This window comes from Hyalella azteca, unplaced genomic scaffold (genome assembly GCF_000764305.2).
Source record: "Hyalella azteca isolate HAZT.00-mixed unplaced genomic scaffold, Hazt_2.0.2 contig17942, whole genome shotgun sequence".
Taxonomy (NCBI): Eukaryota; Metazoa; Arthropoda; class Malacostraca; order Amphipoda; family Hyalellidae; genus Hyalella; species Hyalella azteca.
The window spans coordinates 1-22,492 of record NW_025947706.1 but is presented as its reverse complement, the minus strand read 5'-3'; the positions used below and the strand labels follow the sequence as shown (position 1 = coordinate 22,492).

At 38.6% G+C, this 22,492-nt stretch overlaps 1 protein-coding gene across 1 annotated transcript; it reads left to right on the top strand.

The window, feature by feature from the left end:
- Positions 1–15,026: 15,026 nt before the first annotated feature.
- LOC108681439 (5'-3' exoribonuclease 1-like) lies at positions 15,027–19,067 on the top strand (the record flags this gene model as incomplete). Its single annotated transcript, XM_018170465.1, has 6 exons — positions 15,027–15,128; positions 15,943–17,046; positions 17,315–17,476; positions 17,775–17,942; positions 18,393–18,486; positions 18,954–19,067. Coding segments are annotated over exons 1-6 (1,744 nt in total), but the record flags the coding sequence as incomplete, so codon positions are not given.
- Positions 19,068–22,492: the final 3,425 nt, after the last annotated feature.

Sequence of the window (22,492 nt, the reverse complement as noted above, 5' to 3'; positions counted from 1 at the left end):
ACTTTGAAGTTCTCCTCTTCCTTTGTAGATGATGTAAATGTAGAATAAATGAAATTTTCTGTGATTTTTACTTGGTTTATCTTTATTGATATAATATTACCTTATCCATACATTACCATATTATTAATGTGATATTACTGTATCCATAGACATGCCATTGAGCATTGACAATGACCATGTCTGCTGCAAGCTTCATATCAGCAGCCATGTAGAATTTTTTCTGTATCTGTAAGCTTACAGGATGGTTTGTAATTTTGCACAATTTTTATTGAGTCAAGTGATTTCACTATAACAAAAAAAGATTGTAAAAAACATACCTGAAACAGGAAGGAATATTTCAGTGACAATCATCATATTTTTTGGAGAAATAAATCATAGTTTAGGTTAATTACTTTTCATTCTTTGTTGCCCAGTGCTCAATTCTATCTGTGACATTCTATGCACAATTTTGTGATGACTGATGCAGTCATTTTTTATTAAGTGAAATTTTTTCATTGAGCAAAGAAAATTTAATCAAAACTCTTTGTTGTTAATTGATTTTTTCATTAACCTGAGCCTTTGCTAACCAAGGTTCTACTGTAAATGCAATTTTAGGGGGGTTTCTTATTACCCCATTTTGCGGAAATGGCCACCATTTTTTCTTGGAATGAGATATGCAAATTCTGTCAATCACAAATTCTGTAAATTTTAAGCCAACATTAGTGTGCAATTTTTATATAAGTTAAATTTTTCAATATGCAGGGTTGGCGATTTTTTTATTTTTTTTTTTTAAATCAAAAAAATCAAAAATCAATGATTTTTTTTATTTTTTCATGATTTTTTTGATTTATTTGATTTTTTTTATTTTTTCAGCTTTTTTGTCTTTTTTGAGGTGTTATTTTTTATGTTGCAATTAGCCTACTAACAATAACAGTATATGAATCATAATGGATGGCTAATAATCAATTTTATTTTTTGGCAAAATAACTCCAGGTTGTGGTGCATTGTAGTAGAACTCTTCTAGTTACATATGCAAAAGACAGATTTTAGGAAAGTGTCATAGTTTGCAAATGGGGGTGCCGCCCCCCAATGGGCGAAATGTGACCACCTAATGGCAGCCGTGACGGGGTGACATTGACCGGTTTGGAAATTAAGTTAAAATTACCATGTATAAGACTCTGTAGAGTCTGAAACATAAAAAGAAAACATTAATAGGTGTTTCAAACATAAAATATGTTATATAGGTACCTATGGTAATTTTAACTTAATTTCCAAGCCGGTCAATGTTACCCCGTCATGGCTGCCATCAGGTGGTCAAAGTTCCCCCATTGAAGGGCGGCGCCCCCATTTGCAAACTATGACACTTTCCTAAAATTTGTCTTTTGCATATGTAACTAGAAGAGTTCTACTACAATGCATCAAAACCTGGAGTTATTTTACCAAAAAATAAAAAAATTGGAGGGGGTACTCCGACAGGCTTTAAATAATAGCTCTTTTTCATGGGTCACATTTTTGATTTTTTAACCTATTAGATATGCAAACTTTTTAAATCTTTCTATTGTGTTACGTAGCCTCAGTATTAGGCCTTTGATTGCCATTGACAAAATTTTTCTATGTCAAATAGTTTTTGAGTTTTGGGGGTTTTTGTTAAAAAAACAAAAAGTGGTCAAAGTTACCCCGCCGGTCAAAGTAACCCCATTTTACGGTACTGGTTTTATGTCCTATAAATCTACCAGACTCTACCTCTTTACACACCAACTAGTAGTGACTGAGTGACTGACTGCACTGTTCCCATTTAATTCAGACCAATAAACCAATACTAAACTTAAACTGAATGATAACCAAACAAACCTCATATGACTTGAAACGAGACTTATGTTATGAGAAAATCTAACACTGTTTGAAATAAACATGTGCACAATTCGAATATTTTATATCCATTCACTGCATTTATTTATTTTATATATAGTCTTATAATTGTAATTGTTTTGTTTCTAGTTTTAAATTCGCATATTTAAAGATTGAAATCAAATATTTTAATTAGAATATTTGTATTAGGGTGGAAAATCATTCTAATTGCCTAAAAGGTCAATACAATCTCAACCTCTCAATATACAGGGTGGGGCAGAACTGATTGAGCAGTTTTGTGGTAAAATAAAAGAGTAATGGAGGTACATAAAGAAGAAATTTTATTTTCCTAGAGGCAGGGTTGGCAATGATTAAATCAAAATGATTAAATCATGTGATTAAATCACTTGATTTTTTTATAAAAAATCAGGATTTATTTGATTTTTTTGATTTATTTGATTTTTTCATATATTTAAATATATTGAGTGGCTGTCTTTAATTTATATTGAGGCATTGTTATTCATGGTTTGGTATAAATGTACAATGAATGACATATTGGTATATAAACTTGTTGCCTTTAGTGTGTATTAGGTTCCAATAAATTGAATGTTTTTGGTACAGAGGCATCAAGAGTGTAATACATTGAATTTACTATGAATGATAAATTGGTATATAAACTTGTTGCCTTTAGTGTGTATTAGGTTCCAATAAATTGAATGTTTTTGGTACAGAGGCATCAAGTGTGCAATACATTGTACGCAGCTAGCAGCTTAGCTAATTCTTATAAGGCTATAAGTAGTCATTAACTATTTGACTATTTGTTATATATTGATTACAATATACAATTTAAATGTGTTAGCTAGCTTATACAGGGTGGGGCAGAATTGAATCAATTGATTGAACAGTTTTGAGGCAAAATAAAAGAATAATGGAGGTACATAAAGAAGAAAGTTTATTTTCCTAGAGGTTAGCATAACATACCATTTAGAATACTTATGTTTTGAAAACAATATCTGGAAGATGGGGGCTGTTAGCTGCAACACACTGTTGGAGTCATTCTCAGAGGAGGGAGTAACCGTGACGGTGAATTCCGATTGCTATGCTGCAATGTTGCAAAATTTCTTGCAGCCCATGATGGAAAACATTGTTGAAATGAAGCATTGGGAGACCTGTGGTTCCAGCAGGATGAGGCTACAGCTCACATAGCCCAAATGTAACTCAATGTTTTGAAATGCATGTTTCCCGGACGTCTGCACTGTTAGAAAAATTACCGTTAACGGTATTACCGGCGTTTTAGTGGCTGGTCAGCACGTGAAAAGAAACACACTTTCACCGTTTTTATTCTAATTAAACACCAGAAATCTGTAAAACATCTGATGAAAACGGCGAAACAGTTTATTTTCACGGGGCGACTGGCCACTAGAATGCCAGTGGGACCGTTTTTTCACCATTTTTTTTAACAGTGTGGTGTCTCTGAGGGGTGATTTACAGTGGCCTGCGAGGTCACCTGATTTGACCATTTGCGATTTCTTTCTTTGGAGACATCTAAAAGAAAGGGGTTAAGAAGTCGCCCTCACACCCTATCACAGCTAAGGGAACGGATTATTGCAGCAGAGGTTATAGCCATACCTTGCCATATGTGTGAACGTGCTGTAGAAAACTTCTGAGAATGACTCCAACAGTGTGTTGCAGCTAACAGACGCATCTTTCTGATATTGTTTTCAAAACATAAGTATTTTAAATGGTATGTTATGCTAATCTTGAAGAAAATAAATTTTCTTCTTTATGTACCTCCATTACTCTTTTATTTTGCCTCAAAACTGTTCAATCAGTTCTGCCCCACCATGTATAAGCTAGCTAACACATTTAAATTGTATATTGTAATCAATATATAACAAATAGTCAAATAGTTAAAGACTACTTATAGCCTTATAAGAATTAGCTAAGCTGCTAGCTACGTACAATGTATTGCACACTTGATGCCTCTGTACCAAAAACATTCAATTTATTGGAACCTAATACACACTAAAGGCAACAAGTTTATATACCAAATTGTCACTCATAGTACATTTATACTAAATCATGAATAACAATACCTCAATATAAATTAAAGACTGCCACTCAATAGGTATATTTAAATATATGAAAAAAAAAATCAAAAAATTCAAAGAAATCAAATAAATAAAAAAAAATCATGATTTTTTTATAAAAAAATCAAGTGATTTAATCACATGATTTAATCATTTTGATTTAATCATTGCCAACCCTGTCAATATGACAAATATTTTTTAGACTGCTACAGACCTTAGCATTTTCCAAAATCTCACTTTTCACACTTTATTTCAGGGATTTTTTAGAGGTAATAAATGTATGATTTCTCAACTTGCTTCATGCTGCACAGATAGTAAAAATGTTGAACTTTACACCACTATTTTTAGTTTTGCAATATTTTACTTTGTTTAGCTGCTACAACATTTCTACAAAATGTTGGAGGACTATCCCTTATTACCCCGCCCCCGTTAACCCCGTTTGACAGTACCTTATGTTCCATGACTTTCCATGACCTGAAATGAAATCCAATAACTTTCCAGGCCTGAAAAATGAAAAATCAAATTCCATGACTTTCCAGGTTTTCCATGACTGGTACACACCCTGCAACTTCCGCAATCTGCTGTACTTCAATGCTCCTGCCAAAATATCCTGCATAATGTCATGATAACGAGTCAACCCTAAATGTTTTGTTGAAGATCACGTAGTTGTGGTCAAGTTAGAGCAGTCAGACTGCATTATCAGATTCATCATGTGTTGAGTTGCCATTAAAGTAGAGACAAATATTATTGTTGCTGTTTGATGGTTTCCAGGGTAAAATTAGAGATTACACAACATGTGAACATGACTTTGTAAATAGGTTTGTGGCTCGTAAAGGGCCCTTCATGGTTGACAATGGCCAATATATGGAATTCACGGCTCAAAGAAATGGAATCACTGCTGGCCATTCCATAAAACCACGGCTAAAAAATCCAGTAGTGGATCAGAGAATAGATATTTTCTTCACTTGCTGAATGTTTTTGCAATTTGGTTAAAGTGTTGAATGTTGACCGTTCTGAAAAAAATGGCCATGCTTGCATTATATTTCATCAATTTTTATAGCCTGTGATAAATTTTTTATAGAACATGAGAAAATTATACATTTTTGTTAGCACATTTTGAAATCACCTGAAAACAATCATTTTCAATTTCGAACAGAATTTCAACCTAAAACTTCCCTGTGTTATTTCATATTGAAATCATTAAATTGATAACAAGTAGTCAAGTAATAACTGACTATTAACACATTGACGCTCAACGACGTCTATAGACGTCATGCCGGTTTGGTCCAAATGCACACCCCCATCATGCTTTATTTATAGTCAGAAAAAATAGCCTGCAACCAAGTCATCACTCAACCCTGAACTGTCAGAGTCACTTGAAGAACCTTCTGCTAATAAGGCTGCTATTTGGTCATTAGTAAGTGAAGCTTTATGTTTACTCATGGTATAGGCCAAATAATAATTGCGTGATTTCTTAAAAATATTCTGTGAAAAAAATATTAAAATTATATATATTAGAAAGTATGTTTTAAACCTAAAAAGAAATTAGTGGTATCTAATTGCATAAATAATACTTTAGAAGTAACACAACGGTTAAAAGTCGCACACCTGATCATTCACACGGCCGCCGGCCGGTGCAACACTGAAACGAGCTGACATCCAGTGCCTTATATATATGTCTTGAAAAGATTACATAATATGGAAACAGTGGAGGTCCAAAACACTCATACACCCGCTTAAAATTGGTGCAAATAGTACATCTTTCCTGCAAGGCACAACTCCATGTAGAAACACTATGCATTGACTTCTCCTTGCGTCCAGGGGTTATTGTGCCGGGTATAGTTACAACGTTGTAACCGGGCGCACTAGCGGGTGGAACAAACTCGTTGTTCACTTACTGAAAGTTACTCTCATAGTGCTCGTCACAGAAAACAGGAATTAATGAATTACTTAGGGATTTGCTTTTATTTCAGCATTTATTTTCATTTATTAAAAGAGAAGCCAATTTGTTAAAAATTGTATACAATAAGAATAATCTGCCAAGCTCATAATTAGAATTGAATAGATAAATGTTCAAATAAACTTAAGACTGTAAAACTATTGAAACATGAGACTATGGAATGAAACAATGGAATGAAACAATGGGTGGAGTGAAACACACAGCAACTGAAACAAACAAATGAACATAAATATACATGCAATAAGAGACATAATAATTTATTTGCTATGTGAGGGAATTTAGTAAATTAATTTGACTTTAAACATGATCAACAAAATAGGATAATGAATTAAGGAATATATTATAGAGTTAAAACAGTCACGGGCAAATGCAAGTGCAAAAGTGATTTGAGATAACAATTAAAGTAATTATTGCAACACAAGCATCGCACTAAAGATTAATCAAACTGACAGATATGAAAAGAACCATAATAATAAATGACAATAGAATGAATAAGAACCAAAATGCATAAAACTAATAAGTTAAAACAATAAATACTGAAATAGAAAATTATATAATTGTGAGCTGAAACACATGAACTTGGTCTGCCCTAAGATTACCCCCGGTAACATACCCCCCCCACCAGACCAAGGTCTGTGTAAGGCGAACTTTATTACATAATATATTTACAGGGTAAAATATCAGTTACACTTGAATAACGGAATAAAATTTGCAATAAACTACAAGATCATTGGTAAAATATGTACAGCACGCAACACTCACGATATAAGACTGATTATTACATTTAAGAGATAACAAATATGCATTACAGTAAGACAACAACACTGATTACACGAATATATCATCATCGGATACTGGTCCTCTCGATCGAGTTTGCATTGAGTGAATGGGCGCATTCGTCAGCTTTCTTTTTCTTTGATCATTCTTGCCCTCAGGCTTACTGTCAACACAACTCTCAGTTACTGACTTCAACTGTGCTAACTTTTTCGCTGATTCCTCAAATGCCGGGAACCCATGGAATTCCTCATCACCCTCTACAGCTGTTACATGATCAAAATTTATAGCTTCACTACTACTAGCGCAAGACGCATGATCAGCAATGACTTCATGGGAAGCAGTTTCCAAAACTGCTGTTAAGGTACGAGGTGACAGAGAACATTCAACATCGGTTTCTTCCTGCGATTCATCTATCATAAGCTGGGAATCTAATGAGGACAACTCCCAATCTTCCTCCAAATCAGCGGCAGAAATAGTACATTTTTCGAGAAAACTATCAGAAATTGGTGATGACAATGTTTGGTCCAACTTTGAATTTAGTATTGATTGAGTCGCAACATCACAATTTACAGGTACATCAGACTCCATTTCGCTAGTTACATAAAAATTTGTACTGCTATTACCTTCACTGTCAATACGAGTTTCGAAATGACAACCTTTACATAAGCCAACAAGGGAATGTTTTGATGAACTTGAACGACCAGGCGAACTCAGTCTAGAACCACTCAACGATGTACTCGTCAATGGCAACTCCACCTCCCTCTCGGCCGGTGCATCATGAAACCCATGGAATGACTCAGACTTACTACCAGACGAAATACTAAAATTACCAGAATGAGAAGCATGACTTGCAATAGAGATTCCATGACGAACTTCACTTAACGACTCATTGCTGACAGACTCATCACTCAACGACTCATTGCTGACAGACTCATCACCCACTGGATCGTCACTCACTGACTCATCACCCTCTGTTGAACTACTAATAGAACTACACGCGACAGAACTACGACCAGGAGCAGGCATAGCATCAACTTCACACTGGATAGCACTTTGTTTCGCCATATACAGTGGATGCTGAGAAAGATACTTGGGAGCCAAGCGGTAAATTCGCAATTTGGAATGATGGGCTCTTATAATCTCTCCACTGTTTGGATCAGTTAGTTGATAGGTAATGCCATTATCATTTACGTGAGACACGCGATAGGGTCCTTTAAAATTACAGCTCAATTTGTTTACATTTAGAAAACCTGGTTGATGGACCTTCATCAGGACAGACTGACCAACTTTGAAAGGTAAAAATTTGGGATGACCAACCTTCCAGGTCTCTCGTAACTTATTTGACAAGGGCAAATCACAATTAGTTCGATGGGCTTTAGTAAGAAGGAATTTGGACGGTGACATCGCAAGTTCAGAATGATAAGTACTATTATAAATGATGATGGCTTTGGGCAAATTCTTATCCCAAGCTCCAGGGTCATCACTCAAATTACGAAGAAAATTTTGCAGCGTTCTGTGCACCCTCTCGATAACTCCGCTACTTCTTGGGCACAGAGGAGTAATTAATTTATGTTTGATATTAAATTCTTCCAAAAACTTCGAAAATTCTACTGAGGTAAATTCTGGCCCATTGTCTGTCAAAAGGTTAGTTGGTAGACATGGCAAGCTTGGAAAAATGTGTCGTGAAAATGCAGCAATGACAGTGGTACTTTTCTTGTTCTTAATTGGTAGGGCGGCAACCCACTTACTAAAGTGATCAACAACCACCAGACAGCCCACAAAGCCCGACGAAGTTCTAGGCAAGGACACCAAATCGGCCGCTACGAGCTCGAAAGGGTACTCAGAACAAATTTTAAGAATTGGCGGGACAATCGGGGATGAATACTCTTTAAAAATCTGACAGTGATGGCAGGTTGAACACAAGTCACTAACAATTGAATATCTTGAAGGGTGCCATACCAACGGTGTCATCAAGTCTAAAATCTTATCTCTCCCGATATGCGCGAACTCAAAATGAATCACTAATGCCATCTCAAGCACAATATTGAAAGGGACCACGATAACTGGAGACAAACTACCAAATACAAGAATGCCATTTCGCACAGAAAGTTCCTTAGAAAACCGGCGAAACTTCGTCAAATTGCGTGGCCACACCTTAGTAGGTTTATTTCCTTTCACCAAATTAATGAGCACTTTAATCTCCTTGCAACGTGATTGGACAAGTTTAATAATGTCATCCGACATCAACAGTGATATTCCATTAATTGTCTGCGAGATACCGGTAATCTCGAACCTCAGATCATCATCCACAATGCGAGACTCAAGCTGATGTGACGCGTGCTCCTCCGTTTGCACAACAAACACTGAGTTTTCAGCAAAACTGACAAGACGGTTGACCAAAAGTACACAAAAATTTTAACGTTAAAGAGTCGGCTGGCTGATAACAATACATCTAGAGCCGGCAACTGACCTTTACATCGCATTAATCTTAATTGTTTTCGGGANGTTGGTATTCAGATCAACATCGATCCCATGCTCAGACAAGAAATCTAATCCAAATAAGAAACAAAATGGAAGCATTTGATCATGAACAATAGCGAATCGGTGTGACCTTGACATTGAGTACTTCCCAACACTGAGTGACAATTCAACCGAGTGCTCAATGGTGCTTCTCACTCCAGAAAAGCCAATAATATCACAAAGCGGTTTTTGCACTACGTCGAAATGCACAGATTCATTCAACTTCCGCAACGCACTCAAGGAAACAAGACTAACCTCCGCCCCAGTATCTACAACCGCACACAACTCATGCTCACCGCACGAGACACGCAACCGAGGCAAGGCACCAATACGATGCGAGCAGCTCAGCTCACCATCAAGTAACTCTGAGTCAGAAATTCCATCCACTTCAGCAACGGAATCTTCCTCATCCTCAAGGTATGCATCACGAACAGGACATAGTAGATCAATACATTGTTTGCTTACAGTATTAACAGAACATTCACGTACATCAGGTACTACATAGTTTACAACTTCAATGAGAGGATTAAAATGTATACCGCTAATGCACTGCAAATGAATTATTTGTGAACACTCGTCGTACTGATAAATTATTGGTTCGGTTGACCAGAAGTACACGAAAATTTTAACGTCAAAGAGTCGGCTGGCTGATAACAATACATCTAGAGCCGGCAACTGACCTTTACATCGCATTAATCTTAATTGTTTTCGGGACTCGCGATCAAGTTGAAGATTATACTTAGAAGAATTATTTACAAGGTCATCAACAAGTAATTCTCTTAACCTATGCTCATCAGCAGGCAAAGCTCCGGTGTCTGATATACCTCGCAAAGATCTAAGAAGACTTTCAAATAATGAATCACCTCCGCCAGGTACTGGGTAACCATTCAACACAAGGCCAGCAGGAAGGACGGGTGACTCTACTTCATCACAATCAGGAACTTTGCAGTTGAGCCTAGACAAAGCATCGGCAGCACAATTTAAATGACCAGGAACATAATAGATATTAAATACATAGTCGGCAAGTTCTTCTACCGTGCGCGCCAACCTAGAACAAACAATTTTCATGTTGTGCAGGTGAACTAATGGTTGGTGGTCGGTATACAAATTAAACGATACTCCAAAGAGAAAAGGCCTAAAAGTTTTCACTCCCCATCGAAGTGCGGTTAGCTCCCTCTCTAGAGTCGAATAATTTTGCTGTGTGGAAGAAAAAGTCATTGACGCAAAGCCTATCANGTGTATAAGAGACAGGTATAGAACAAAACATAACTTTCAAAGATTCACCCAGACGATTTAAATAAATTTCGGCAGTACTACCATCGTCATAATGTCTCACAAGCAACCGTTTACTAATGCACAATTCAATTCTATTCATCTTTAAAAAATCAATTCCAAGTAAAAGAGAAATGTTTGTGTTAGCATTACCAGGAAAAACAACTAGCTGCGGTGCCAGCATCACAACACCATCAATAACTACATCACACTTTGCTGTTCCTACAGTCTGAAAATATTGCTGTCCTATCACTCGGAAAGTTTTGGGTTCATTACTCACTTCCAGTCCACATCTTAAGGCTAAATCACAAGAAATCAACGAATTTTCTGCACCAGTATCAATAACGGCAGTGACTAGAGTCTTATTCAATAAAATTTCTACCTTCAGTAACTCAACATTACTGGTTAGCAAGTTCACTACTCGGCCAGGAATACACGGTGTTCTTATTTCACTGGGCACTGGTTCTGTCATGTTAGTTCGAGTCTCAGAAGGAGACATAATGGTATTATCAGCATTACAGTTACCAGTAGCACCATACCTTGTATCAGCGCGAACTACAACCACGTCAGCTTCAATTGCACTGCGGTCACAACTACCAGACAACTGGCGTGAGTGAGCATCGTTGGCATCAGCTTTGCGAGTAGTCACTAGACCTGTGGAGCCGGTCGACGCAGTCGCGCGTTTCTCCGCTGTAGCTGAACTTGCACCTGACTTAGCAACTTGTACATTGCGATCCTTGTCCCGCTTCAAGGGATCATCAGTGGGTTTTCTGATGTTTGAAACAGGCTGCTGGCTTGATTCATTACGGCTAGTTAGGGCTGAATAAGATCGTCTCGCTGCACGCCCCTCATCAGAGAGACCACTTAGTTTAAAGGCTTCTGCTCAGCCTTCTTACGGGGCTGCGAACGCGATCGATAGTTTGAATCGTATCTAGGGCAATTTTCGATGAAATGTCCACCACCACAAATCAAGCAAGACTTCGAAGCTCTCCAGCATTCTCGAACATGATGACCAGGTCGCTTACAATAGGAGCATGGTGACCGCCTGACTGAGTGTCCTGAAGATTGCTGACGCCGTGGCGTCTGTCGTTGATCTTCAGAGTTCGTGGAATTCGCGCTTCTGTCTGGTGTCGTTTGCATCTTCTGCTGTGGCCGGTATTCACGAGGACGCACGCTAGGCCCTTTTGGTGACTTTTGAGACTCGCGAGGAACTGCTGCTGGAGGCTGACTAGCCCACATTATTGTCTTGGAGCGATCTTGGAGGTCTTTAGCCATCTCCATAAGACCAGAGAATGTCAGATACTTTGACTTCGCATTACTGGAGGCCTTCAGTCCACTCTCGGCGTCGAGGATCTTTTCTGTGATGTGACTGGGCAATGCTTGCAGAAATACATGTCGGAGGGTTCTTGCACATTCCTTCTTGTTCTCCGGATATGCTAACTGTGCTAGCTCACTAAGCCTCATACCAAATATGTCATAACCCTCGCCTGCCTCTGGAGTGGCTTTAGCAAGTTCCTTTCTCCAGTAGCTCTTTCCACCTATTCTCTTTTTACGATAATACTGCAGCAGTTGATCCTTAATATCCTCGTAGTCCATCTTACTACCACCTCTTATCTCATAAACTCTCAGTAAATCACCAGTAATAAATTTTGCCAGCATTTGTGACTTATCACGGGAATCACCTCTAAATTTGTTAGTAAAATATTTCTCAAAAATCACTAAATATTCTTTAAGAGTCATCTTTCCATCCATCTGAAACACTGGAGGAGTTACCACTGACCTGGTGTCAGCAATCAGACCACTAAGAGGGTAGTTCACTTGTGGTGCAATCTTTGCAGCATCATCAGGAGGAGAAGAATGGTATCTAACACTATCAGAACTTTCAGACTCGTCAGTAGTAATATCCGATGATGAGATGACTACTTCTTCAATTTTGCATGCCTTACTCTTCTTGGACTTCAAGTGAGAACTTTCCTTACGTACTAGCATTTGTGACTTATCACGGGAATCACCTCTAAATTTGTTAGTAAAATATTTCTCAAAAATCACTAAATATTCTTTAAGAGTCATCTTTCCATCCATCTGAAACACTGGAGGAGTTACCACTGACCTGGTGTCAGCAATTAGACCACTAAGAGGGTAGTTCACTTGCGGTACAATCTTTGCAGCGTCGTCAGGAGGAGAACAATGATATCTAATACCATCAGAACATTGTGACTCGTCAGAAGAAATATCCGATGATGAGATGACTACCTCTTCAATTTTGCATGCCTTACTCTTCTTGGACTTCACGTGAGAGCTTTCCTTACGTACAATTTCTTTTTGTGTAGTTGCCGAGCTTGATTTCGAGCGTTTGACCTTCCTGGGATGTCCATCATTATTACTGGGCAAGTATGGTTTGCGCGCGACCTGAGATGAATGGGTACTGAGACTGGCACATCTCTCATCATCAGAGGCAAGGATGTGGGTACAGCGGCTTTCAGGGGGCACGCGATCCCAGTATCTATCAGCTGCGATAGTCTGTAGAGTAGAGAACCACTCTTTATACGTTAGGCAGCGATCAATGGCGTCAGTATCGGTCAGCAACAAATCTTCACTTTGGTCCAGCAGTTTGAGCTGATGATTAATGGCAACTTGGTTCCTCATAGTTAGGGTCGTGATGGAGCCTCCCGACCATCGTGGCAATATTGTCCAACGCAGCTCGTCAATTCGCGGTAACAAGTCGGGGTTAATGTTAAATCCGAATTCACGATTAACAAAATCCGCTCGTACACGAGGATGAGAAAATTGAATCAGCAGCGACTGAAAGGAGAGCAGCGTTGACATGTGCTCCTCAGTGAGGTCTGACGGCCGACGAACAGCTGAAGCAGGCACATCAGGCTGGGATGCAGCAGTAGTAGCCACAGCATGGTCATGGGGCCCCAACAACCTTGTTGTTGCTGCGGTTGCTTTTGGCTTAGTAGATGGCGGAGGCGCAGCTGCTGCCCAGCCAGAAGGTTGGCCAGACACCGGAGCAGGGACTGATGCAGCATCTTGGTGCTCAATAATGTATGCCTCTTCATCATTGACTTTGGTGGAAGCAGCACGGTCAGCTACCACCTTATCACTCCACCCACGTTCCATATTTACTAACTAAATGATTCTTATGAGTTATTGGCATTAAACAAAATTTTTTTAGGTTGTTACATTGATTATTAGGGCTTGAATTATTTTTGAGTTCTTGGCATTTAGAAAAATTATTTAGTTATGAAAACAGGTTAGTTACTTCAAGTATTTTTTTATTTGTTACTGAGCAATTGGCATGTTAAAAATTAGCTGTGACAGTTTATAAGCACTTTAAACTTTATTTACTGTGTTAGAAAAAGACAAATCCCGTCGGAGATGCCACTGTAACCGGGCGCACTAGCGGGTGGAACAAACTCGTTGTTCACTTACTGAAAATTACTCTTATAGTGCTCGTCACAGAAAACGGGAATTAATGAATTACTTAAGGATTTGCTTTTATTTTCCCCCAGCTGCACCTTCACGACGGCAGAGATACCCGCGGGAACAGCCTGAAACTCGCTAAGGGCCGCTGCAGACTGAACGTCAGAGCCGGCTACTTCTCCTACAGAGTCGTGTCAATATGGAACAGCCTGCCGGACAGTGTAGTCACTGCCTCCTCTATTAACGCTTTCAAGATCAGGCTCGACAAGCACTGGGCAACACGCAGAGAACGGTACGACCCCGAATGCTGTCATTAGCTCCCCTTTTGGCATTTCTAGACTAACTGCTAGCCACGCATGCGACAAGTAGTCAAGAAGCAACCCAACTGTCTCTTATACACATCTAGATGTGTATAAGAGACAGGGAGGTGTGAGGCGATCACATGGCACTTCCTATAACTTCTTAACAAATATTATATTTATTACTTTTGGCCTGCTGCAAGGAAATCATTTAGAGATATTCTTAATAGGTGTTCATTTCAATAGAGAAACTTAATTTTAAAGTTAGATGCAGAATGTTATATCGCGGTCTTTATCTTACAAATTAATCATTTGCAATGTGTTTTCCTTCAAGTACGTTGATATAAGGAGGAAAAGCTCAAATAATATATACAGGAGCTGAGAAAAATAAAGGAAACCCCCAGACATTTTGATAACATAATTTTTGAACATGTTATAAACAACGAAAACGTGACATAATTGTAGCGCATTTTCTCATTTATGGAAAAAATGCACTATTGTGCTCGCCATGTCCGTCTGTCTGTCTGTCTGTTCGTCCATCTGTCCGCCCATCCGTTGTAACCGGGCGCACTAGCGGGTGGAACAAACTCGTTGTTCACTTACTGAAAGTTACTCTCATAGTGCTCGTCACAGAAAACAGGAATTAATNACTGAGTTATATTTTTTTATGTTTTATTGCTTATTGTTGCTGCTAATTGATATTTTATTTTTGCACAGATATTATTAGTAATCTTTTGTGTCTATAACCTATCCTATGACCTATAAATGGTAAACCTGTCTGACTTTGAAAGAGGTGCTAGTGTGACAGAATCTTCCCGAAGGCTTGACGTTTCTAGAGGTACCGTCTCAAAAGTAATGACTTCTTATGAAAGACAAGGAAAAACGTCCTCGGCCAAGCACAGGTCTGGCCATAAGTCGGAGGTGTCTGAGAGAGACCGTCAGTACCTAGATCGAATTGTGAGGGACAATCTTAAGACCACGGCTGTTAGAGTTAATGCAGACCTCAATGGACACCCACAGAAACCAGTTTCCATAAGGACTCCGCCGATAGCTGCACAGATATAGATTTTTTAGAAGTGCCGAAATTAGAGACAGCTGTAATTGTTTAAAAAATATAACTCAGCACTCACTGCAGTGAGTGACAGAGAGCGCATTTTCTCGTCGACGAAAACGTGAAGTCACGGACGGACAGACGGACGGACATGGCGAGCACAATAGTGAATTTTTTCCATAAATGAGAATGAGAATGCGCTAAAAATTGCACGAGGAACGTGGTAATGAAGTTGAGCATCTCATTTAGCCACCACAATCACCAGACCTAAATATTATTAAGCATTTATGTTTGATTTTGGAAATGCAAGTCCGAAGTCGATTCCGGCCGCCATCGTCTTTGAAAGAGCTGTAGGGAGTTTTAACTGAAGTATGAGTTAAAATTCATTCGGGAACAATTCACAATTTGTATGAATCACTACCTCGGAGAATTGAGGCTGTAATTGCCACAAAAGGTAGACCTACAACATATTAAAATATATTTTGTGGATTTCTCAGGTGTTTCCCCTATTTTGTCTTAGTCTAACCCCTGTATATCAATATATATTAATTATAATCGATGAATAACAGCTTATGTAATCAGATTGTATCAGCACATAAATGAGAAATTCTAACAACACCTCTTTATGATCGGAATCACTCAAGTTCTATTGATTGCATAAAAGGGCCAAGTATTTGTATTTCATGGTGCATAAGCAAAGTAATTTAGAATTTTTTTCAGAGGACATTACGAGGTTTCGACCGATCACCTAAACGCCCAACAGCCACTGAAGAAACCACGTACCTGTGGCTGCATCTGAGTCTCCTGAGAGAGTATATCAACCATGACTTTGAAGACATCAGTCACAAGTTGTCATTCAAATATGATTTGGAAAGAATTATCGATGACTGGGTTTTCATGCTGTTCGTGTTGGGAAATGACTTTATCCCTCGCTTGCCCATCATGCACATTGACAACGACGTATTACCAGAGCTCTTTGACGCTTACAAGAGCGTCATGCCAGAGCTGGACGGATACCTCAATGAAGCAGGCATCCTTAACCTGCCGAGGTTTCAGAAGTTCATGGCTAAGCTGGCCAAGTTTGATTACGAGAAGTTCCTCGAAAGGCATGATGCAAGCACACTTATCCAGACCGCAAACGAGCTTCAAAATGTCAACAATGATGCGGAAAACAATTTCAATGAGGATGGTGAAGAGGAAAACAATGTCAATGATGATAAGAGAGAGATTGTAAATTTCAATGAAAATGAAGTGGAGAACAAATTCAGTGATGAAAAGGAAGATAGTTCCTATGATGGAGGTGAGCTTGATGGAAGTGTCTCTTGGGCAGCTCTTGATGACGATGAGATCGTCAAACCGACCGAAGAGACTCTCCGGGATCTTGATATTCGCGACCCTGATCTATTATCTGGTGTCAAAGAAGTCGAAAAAAGCCACGACCTTACAGGAGACCGAGAATTTCTTGAGCACAAGCGCAAATATTACGTCAGTGAAATGGGCTACAAAGAGGATGTAACATTAGATGTCATAAGTCGGGAGCAGACCGTCAACCACGTACGAGGACTGCAATGGATCTTACATTACTACTACAACGGTATTCAGTCATGGTCTTGGTATTACCCCTTCCATTGCGCACCTTTCATTTCCGACATCAAAGATTTCTCTGACTGCCCCATGGAGTTCGAACTAAGCCACGCCATGATGCCGTTTGAACAGCTGATGGCCGTCCTGCCACCCCAGAGCGCCCAGCTGCTACCTCAGTGCTACGCTGACCTCATGCTCAGCCCTGACTCGCCTATCATCGACTTCTATCCGCGTGATTATGTTCGTATTTTTTAATTTACAATTACCAATACAAAAGTTCAACAGAAAATGCGGTGAATTATTACTTAATTGGAAAGTGAAAAATGGTGATTGAATTTTCGAGGAATATCTTCAATGTTCTTAAATTTTAGGTTACATGTATAAGAGTAAAATTTAAGCACAAAATGTGGAAATTTTCCGCACACTACTGATTAAAATATGAAAATAGGCTCAAATTAGAAGAAGGCAGCTGAAGTTCCGTGAAAAATATTCAATAAATCCTTTTCAGGACTGGGATGCTGTGACACGCATGCCGTTCATTAGCGAGGAATGTCTGCTGCAGGCCATGTCTAAAGTGAGCCATCATCTCACTGAAGACGAGCGACGACGCTCTGTTCATGGTCCCACGCATGTCTACAGCTTCACGCCGGACGACCTCGGTGCTTATGAGGTTAGTTCACGCTATTTTATACTGGAATAATTGCAACCTGATTTTATTTTATCCTTTATCCCTGGTCCCATGCACGTCTACAGCTTCACACCGGACGACCTCGGTGCATATGAGGTTAATTCAATGTTCAGTGATCGTGCCACAGTAGCAATATTATAATTATATATCATCCTGAGTATTTGTTACGCATTTATGTGAAAATAGATCGCACAGTTAATACTGACGTAATTTGATGCGTGAACTGTGCCGTGTTAATAATATTCTATAATTCTAAATACTTAAATTAATAATTTTACAGATTCCCGAGCATTTCCCACCGGTTCGCATGAACCATGCCAAGTGCGACTTGATTCACGGAGAGGCGTGGAGCATCCCTAGGGAGGACATCCTGAGGGGCTTGTGTCCTGGAGCGCAGACTGAGCTTTACTTCCCAGGCTTCCCTACACTCAAGAATCTAGAGCATACAGTGAGTTTCAGATGAAAGTTATTTCCTTTGACCTTAGAATAGCCTGAAATCATAATCTTCCTTGACATCTAACGAGCCTTACATCATTATCTTATGTGGCAATCACTAGCTTGAAGTGTTTTTGGCACATTGCTAGGTTGAAGTTGTCATTTTTTCTGGCATATCACTAGGTTGTAGTTTCTATCTTCCTTGATATGACACTGGCTTGAAAATATAATTCGCTGTAACAATACCAAGTATGAGATTGTCTCGATTGTAAAATGCCTTTTTACCTGACACCCACGGGCACTCCTCATATTTAGTGTATAAAATCTCCCAACTAAATACTACTGATTTTTCCAACCTTTATAATTAGAATGCTCGAAACAAATTTTATTGATTCAAAAGAAAAGAATTTTATTGATTCAAATTTTATTGATTCAAAAGAAACTCTTATTATTATCCTGTCAGCAACGTGTTGGGCTTGTGTCCGCACGAGCGTTTCAGGAGTCCGTCATTATTGAACTGAGAGACCCCTTCTTCTGCCGCTACCGTTCGTATGAGTGTAAGTCCGCTGACTGCGCAAGTTCCATCCTTTGTGTTAATTGACAGCAAAATAACTTGACCATATCACGTTTCTTATCAAGTCGACTGGATGTTGTGTTTTAAAAATTGATATTTGTTAACAAAGGTTGGTTTCTTATCACTTAAGTGGATGTTATTGTGTTTATTTTGAATATTTTGCTGATTATGTTTGGCGCCTTAATAACTCGACTGGTGTTAATTTGTGGTGAAAATTTATATTTTTTACCAATATTTGTTTTTGGCAAGTTGACTGAAGGTTCCTGCGACTATTGAGATTAATATTTTGTTGTCAATGTTTAATGCGACTGGATTTTTTGTCTTAAAAGTCAATGAGTTGTTAACCTAATTTAGTTCCTTATGAGCTCTACCAATAACTAACTAACTTAACTAATAACGATGGAACTTGTCATGTGAACAGTTGCAATGATGTTATTTTGTTCACTCGAGGGTTCGACAAGATTACTCAGGATAAGTTTGAGGCGCTGCGAATTATGAAGAATTTAAATGCGTTCCACTTGGAAATTCTAGATTTTCCGCTCGTCAGCTTTATTGGTTTCCGCTGTGACTGGCTCCTCGTTTCATTTTTAATACTCGAATTGAGATAAAAATAAGACGAATAAAGCTCGATATTTTCATGAATTCGAAAAATCCTTATGGAAGAATGTATAACGATGGTGAGTAATGACAAGCGTTATTAAGCAGCCCGATGAGCTCAATGGACCCTTATATAATCTTACTTTATATAAATACATCATACATAACAAAATCAATAAATTAACGTAATGAAATCTCCCAAATGAATCCATTACTGCTTTAAAAAACTCAAATAAATAAATAGAGTAATAAACTCAAAAGATTCTTTCAACTACTTTAAATAGCGTAAATTAAAACATTAACTACTTTAACTAACTCAAATTATTACATTGACTAATTTAACTAATTTAAATTAATACATTGGGCTTAATAACTAAGTCAAATTAAAGAGATAAATGTTTGAAATATCCCAAATTAGTAGCTACAGTAACCGCTTGAAATAAACCAATTGATATATTAAATACTTAAAACATAATAAATTTATCCATCAACTGTTTCAAATAAGGCTGGTTTGGTCGAGTATCTGAAAATCATTTTAGCTTATAACCACGCGTTACGGCGAGTTGTTCACTGCCATCAACTGTTTCAAATAATTCAAATTAATACCTCAACTGTTTAAAATATTTCAGATTATTATCAAATAACTTGAATTAATTAATTAATTCAACTTCAAATCACTACTGAGTACCATACGTCAGTATTGCGTACAGTGTACAATAAATGAGCAAAACATCGACGCTATCTCGTGACTTGATATGCATTTATGTATACGAGTATACCCTGAGATTTTGGTCTGTCATAGGCTTAATTATATCGCATCCACATCATGTCACCACGTAGGGCTTTACGTGCGAATTATAATATTTGTAACGATCTTTCAAAAAGTCTTTTATTTGCGTGGAGTGTTGTAAATTAAGGAAGTCTCGATGCTTTGAATCCCTTTAATCACGTTGTATATTATACCTTACAATATATAATACCTGCAGCTGGCCGTTGATGTGCTACAGTTTTTCACTTATTCAATTCTGTCTCTAGCACTTCCTGAACAAAAATGTAAGAAAACTAAGGATTATCTTTACTCTCGTGTCACAATAAAGATCGATCACTGAGTGAAACACTTTCACCATCTCCCCTGTATTTTCGTTATACGACCGCGATCGTTATCAAAATATTAACATAATTTTTGGACATCAGTCATTTAATTTCTACTTGCATACACCCTCAATTTTCGGAGCACCTATTGTAATGCAAGTCTCGTAATTTCCAAAATAAATGCCTACCGAATAATTGATGGAATAAACGTTGCGTTGAGAACTTGAATTTTGATGCAAATGAGCACGCTGAGTTTGGCGCTGCACTGAAGGAGTTTCCGCGACGACGTACAGCCACCGTATGAGCTCCTTACACACACCTGACTGCGCTCTTACTTATGCGTAAGAAAGCGTCCGTAAGTTCCTGCACTAATGACTCCAGCAGCAGGCGTTCGTGACGCTTTTACTCCATGCGCCAGCCGCCCACAATACTTATTGTTCAAGGGAAAACGAGAGACATACTCTCGTTATAGAATGCAGGTCTGAATGAGGTACGCGGCAACGCCTACTGTTCTTCATCCGGAACAGTTTTTTTTGTCTGTTGTTCAATATTAAGTAGCACAGGCCCCTAAACTAAAGACCTGTGTAGGGAATGAACGAAGAATTGTAGCATTAAATAATAACGAAAGTATTTTTTAGCCTGGATGATCGGCTTCCATTAATAGTTGTGATAATAATAATGCTACGCAGGCATCAAGAAAGGGTTCAACGCTCCTCGAATTCTGATAAAAATAACGATCTTTATATATTTGTATATAAAGATTTTAAATCTTTATACCCTCACACTTTCAGCCCCGTCAGCAGGGGAATATACGAATAAATGTAGCACCAATCCCTTGCCTCCTGCAGTCGTTACGGCGGATGCTGTTATTTTTTGCATAAAATCTTGCATAGCTATTGTGATCACTCGAGCGACCCTGGCGTCGACTGGAGACGGCTTCCGTTGTGCTACTCCGGTATAATTCATCTACATTAATAAACCATAAAAATATTTGTATGGTTTACAAATTAAAAATAAACATTTTTCAAATTGGAGCTTCCTCCTCGGCGTTAAAATAGCTCATTAACTTTCTTTGGTGCTATGATGCTCAGTCGCGAGTGACCAACCTTTTCACCGATGCCGGTTGGAAATAGAATGCCATTCTTTCAATGGCTGAGGTCAGAGGTTAGTCGCAGTAGTGCTGAATTTCACGATGCTAACTGCGCGCATAAAGCTGAGGTGCGTGAGAATCTCGACCAGTTAAATGTGTGGTCTCTCTTTTTAATGTATTCCGCAATAAGCGCCGTGTCCGCGCTGCCCAGCAATAAACAACGAGCCGCTGCAGGTTGTGTTCAAAATTGCGCCCGTTTGAGCGTAGAAGATCATCCGTCGCGGCGGAGCTTAAACGCGCCCAAGATTTTGCGGTATGCGTGGCATTTACTCAAGGCTTTGCCCCCAACGAGCCGCATTCTTGGGCGTTCGGGGCAGCCTGGAACCGCGGCATTCCTACTGGGAATGGGCATTCTCGTGGGACTTCATTTTGATGGCCCAAGCAAGTCATTGGAATGAGAAATTTTTATTGAACCTAACGAGCCGCATTCTTGGGCGTTCAGGGCAGCCTGGAACCGCGGCATTCCTACTGCGGAATGGGCATTCTCGTGGGACTTCATTTTGATGGCCCAAGCAAGTCATTGGAATGAGAAATTTTTATTGAACCTGGGGACGGGAATTTTTTACGGAATCTGTAATCTTGGAAAATAATAAAATGCTATCGTATGTATTTTTTGTGGTCGTAGTTGACAGAAATTTCCAACATTAATAAAGGTTGCATTTATAATTTTTAAATTACCATGCAGGACAACCATATTCAATAGGATCAATGGCTAAGCGACGCTATATATATTGTGACGATTTGAACTCTTCCTGGTAAGATCATTTAGGCGTACGGTTTCGGTGCTTAATATTTAGACTGCTTGCGTATAACAAACAGAAATGGACTTGAATGCAAAAAATTTGATGCAACCTGTTTCTTTAGATAATTATTTTTTTCATGTTGTAAATTAGTACTATTTATAGACGTATCCTTTAAAAGTCCAACATCACAACAATGTATTAAACTAATCTATTTAAAGTTGAACTCGTTCTATTTCATTCCCTAGTTTCGTCGAAATAAGTCATAGTGTGTGCAGTAGAAAGTCAACATGTGCAGCTCGCCAATCGTCATTTTCAAGGTAGGAATTTCATAGCATGAGCCCAGTTTCCGAGTTGAAACGTCCCTCAGTTGCAAAGTGTTACAGATCCTCACAGAGATTGAGAGAGGA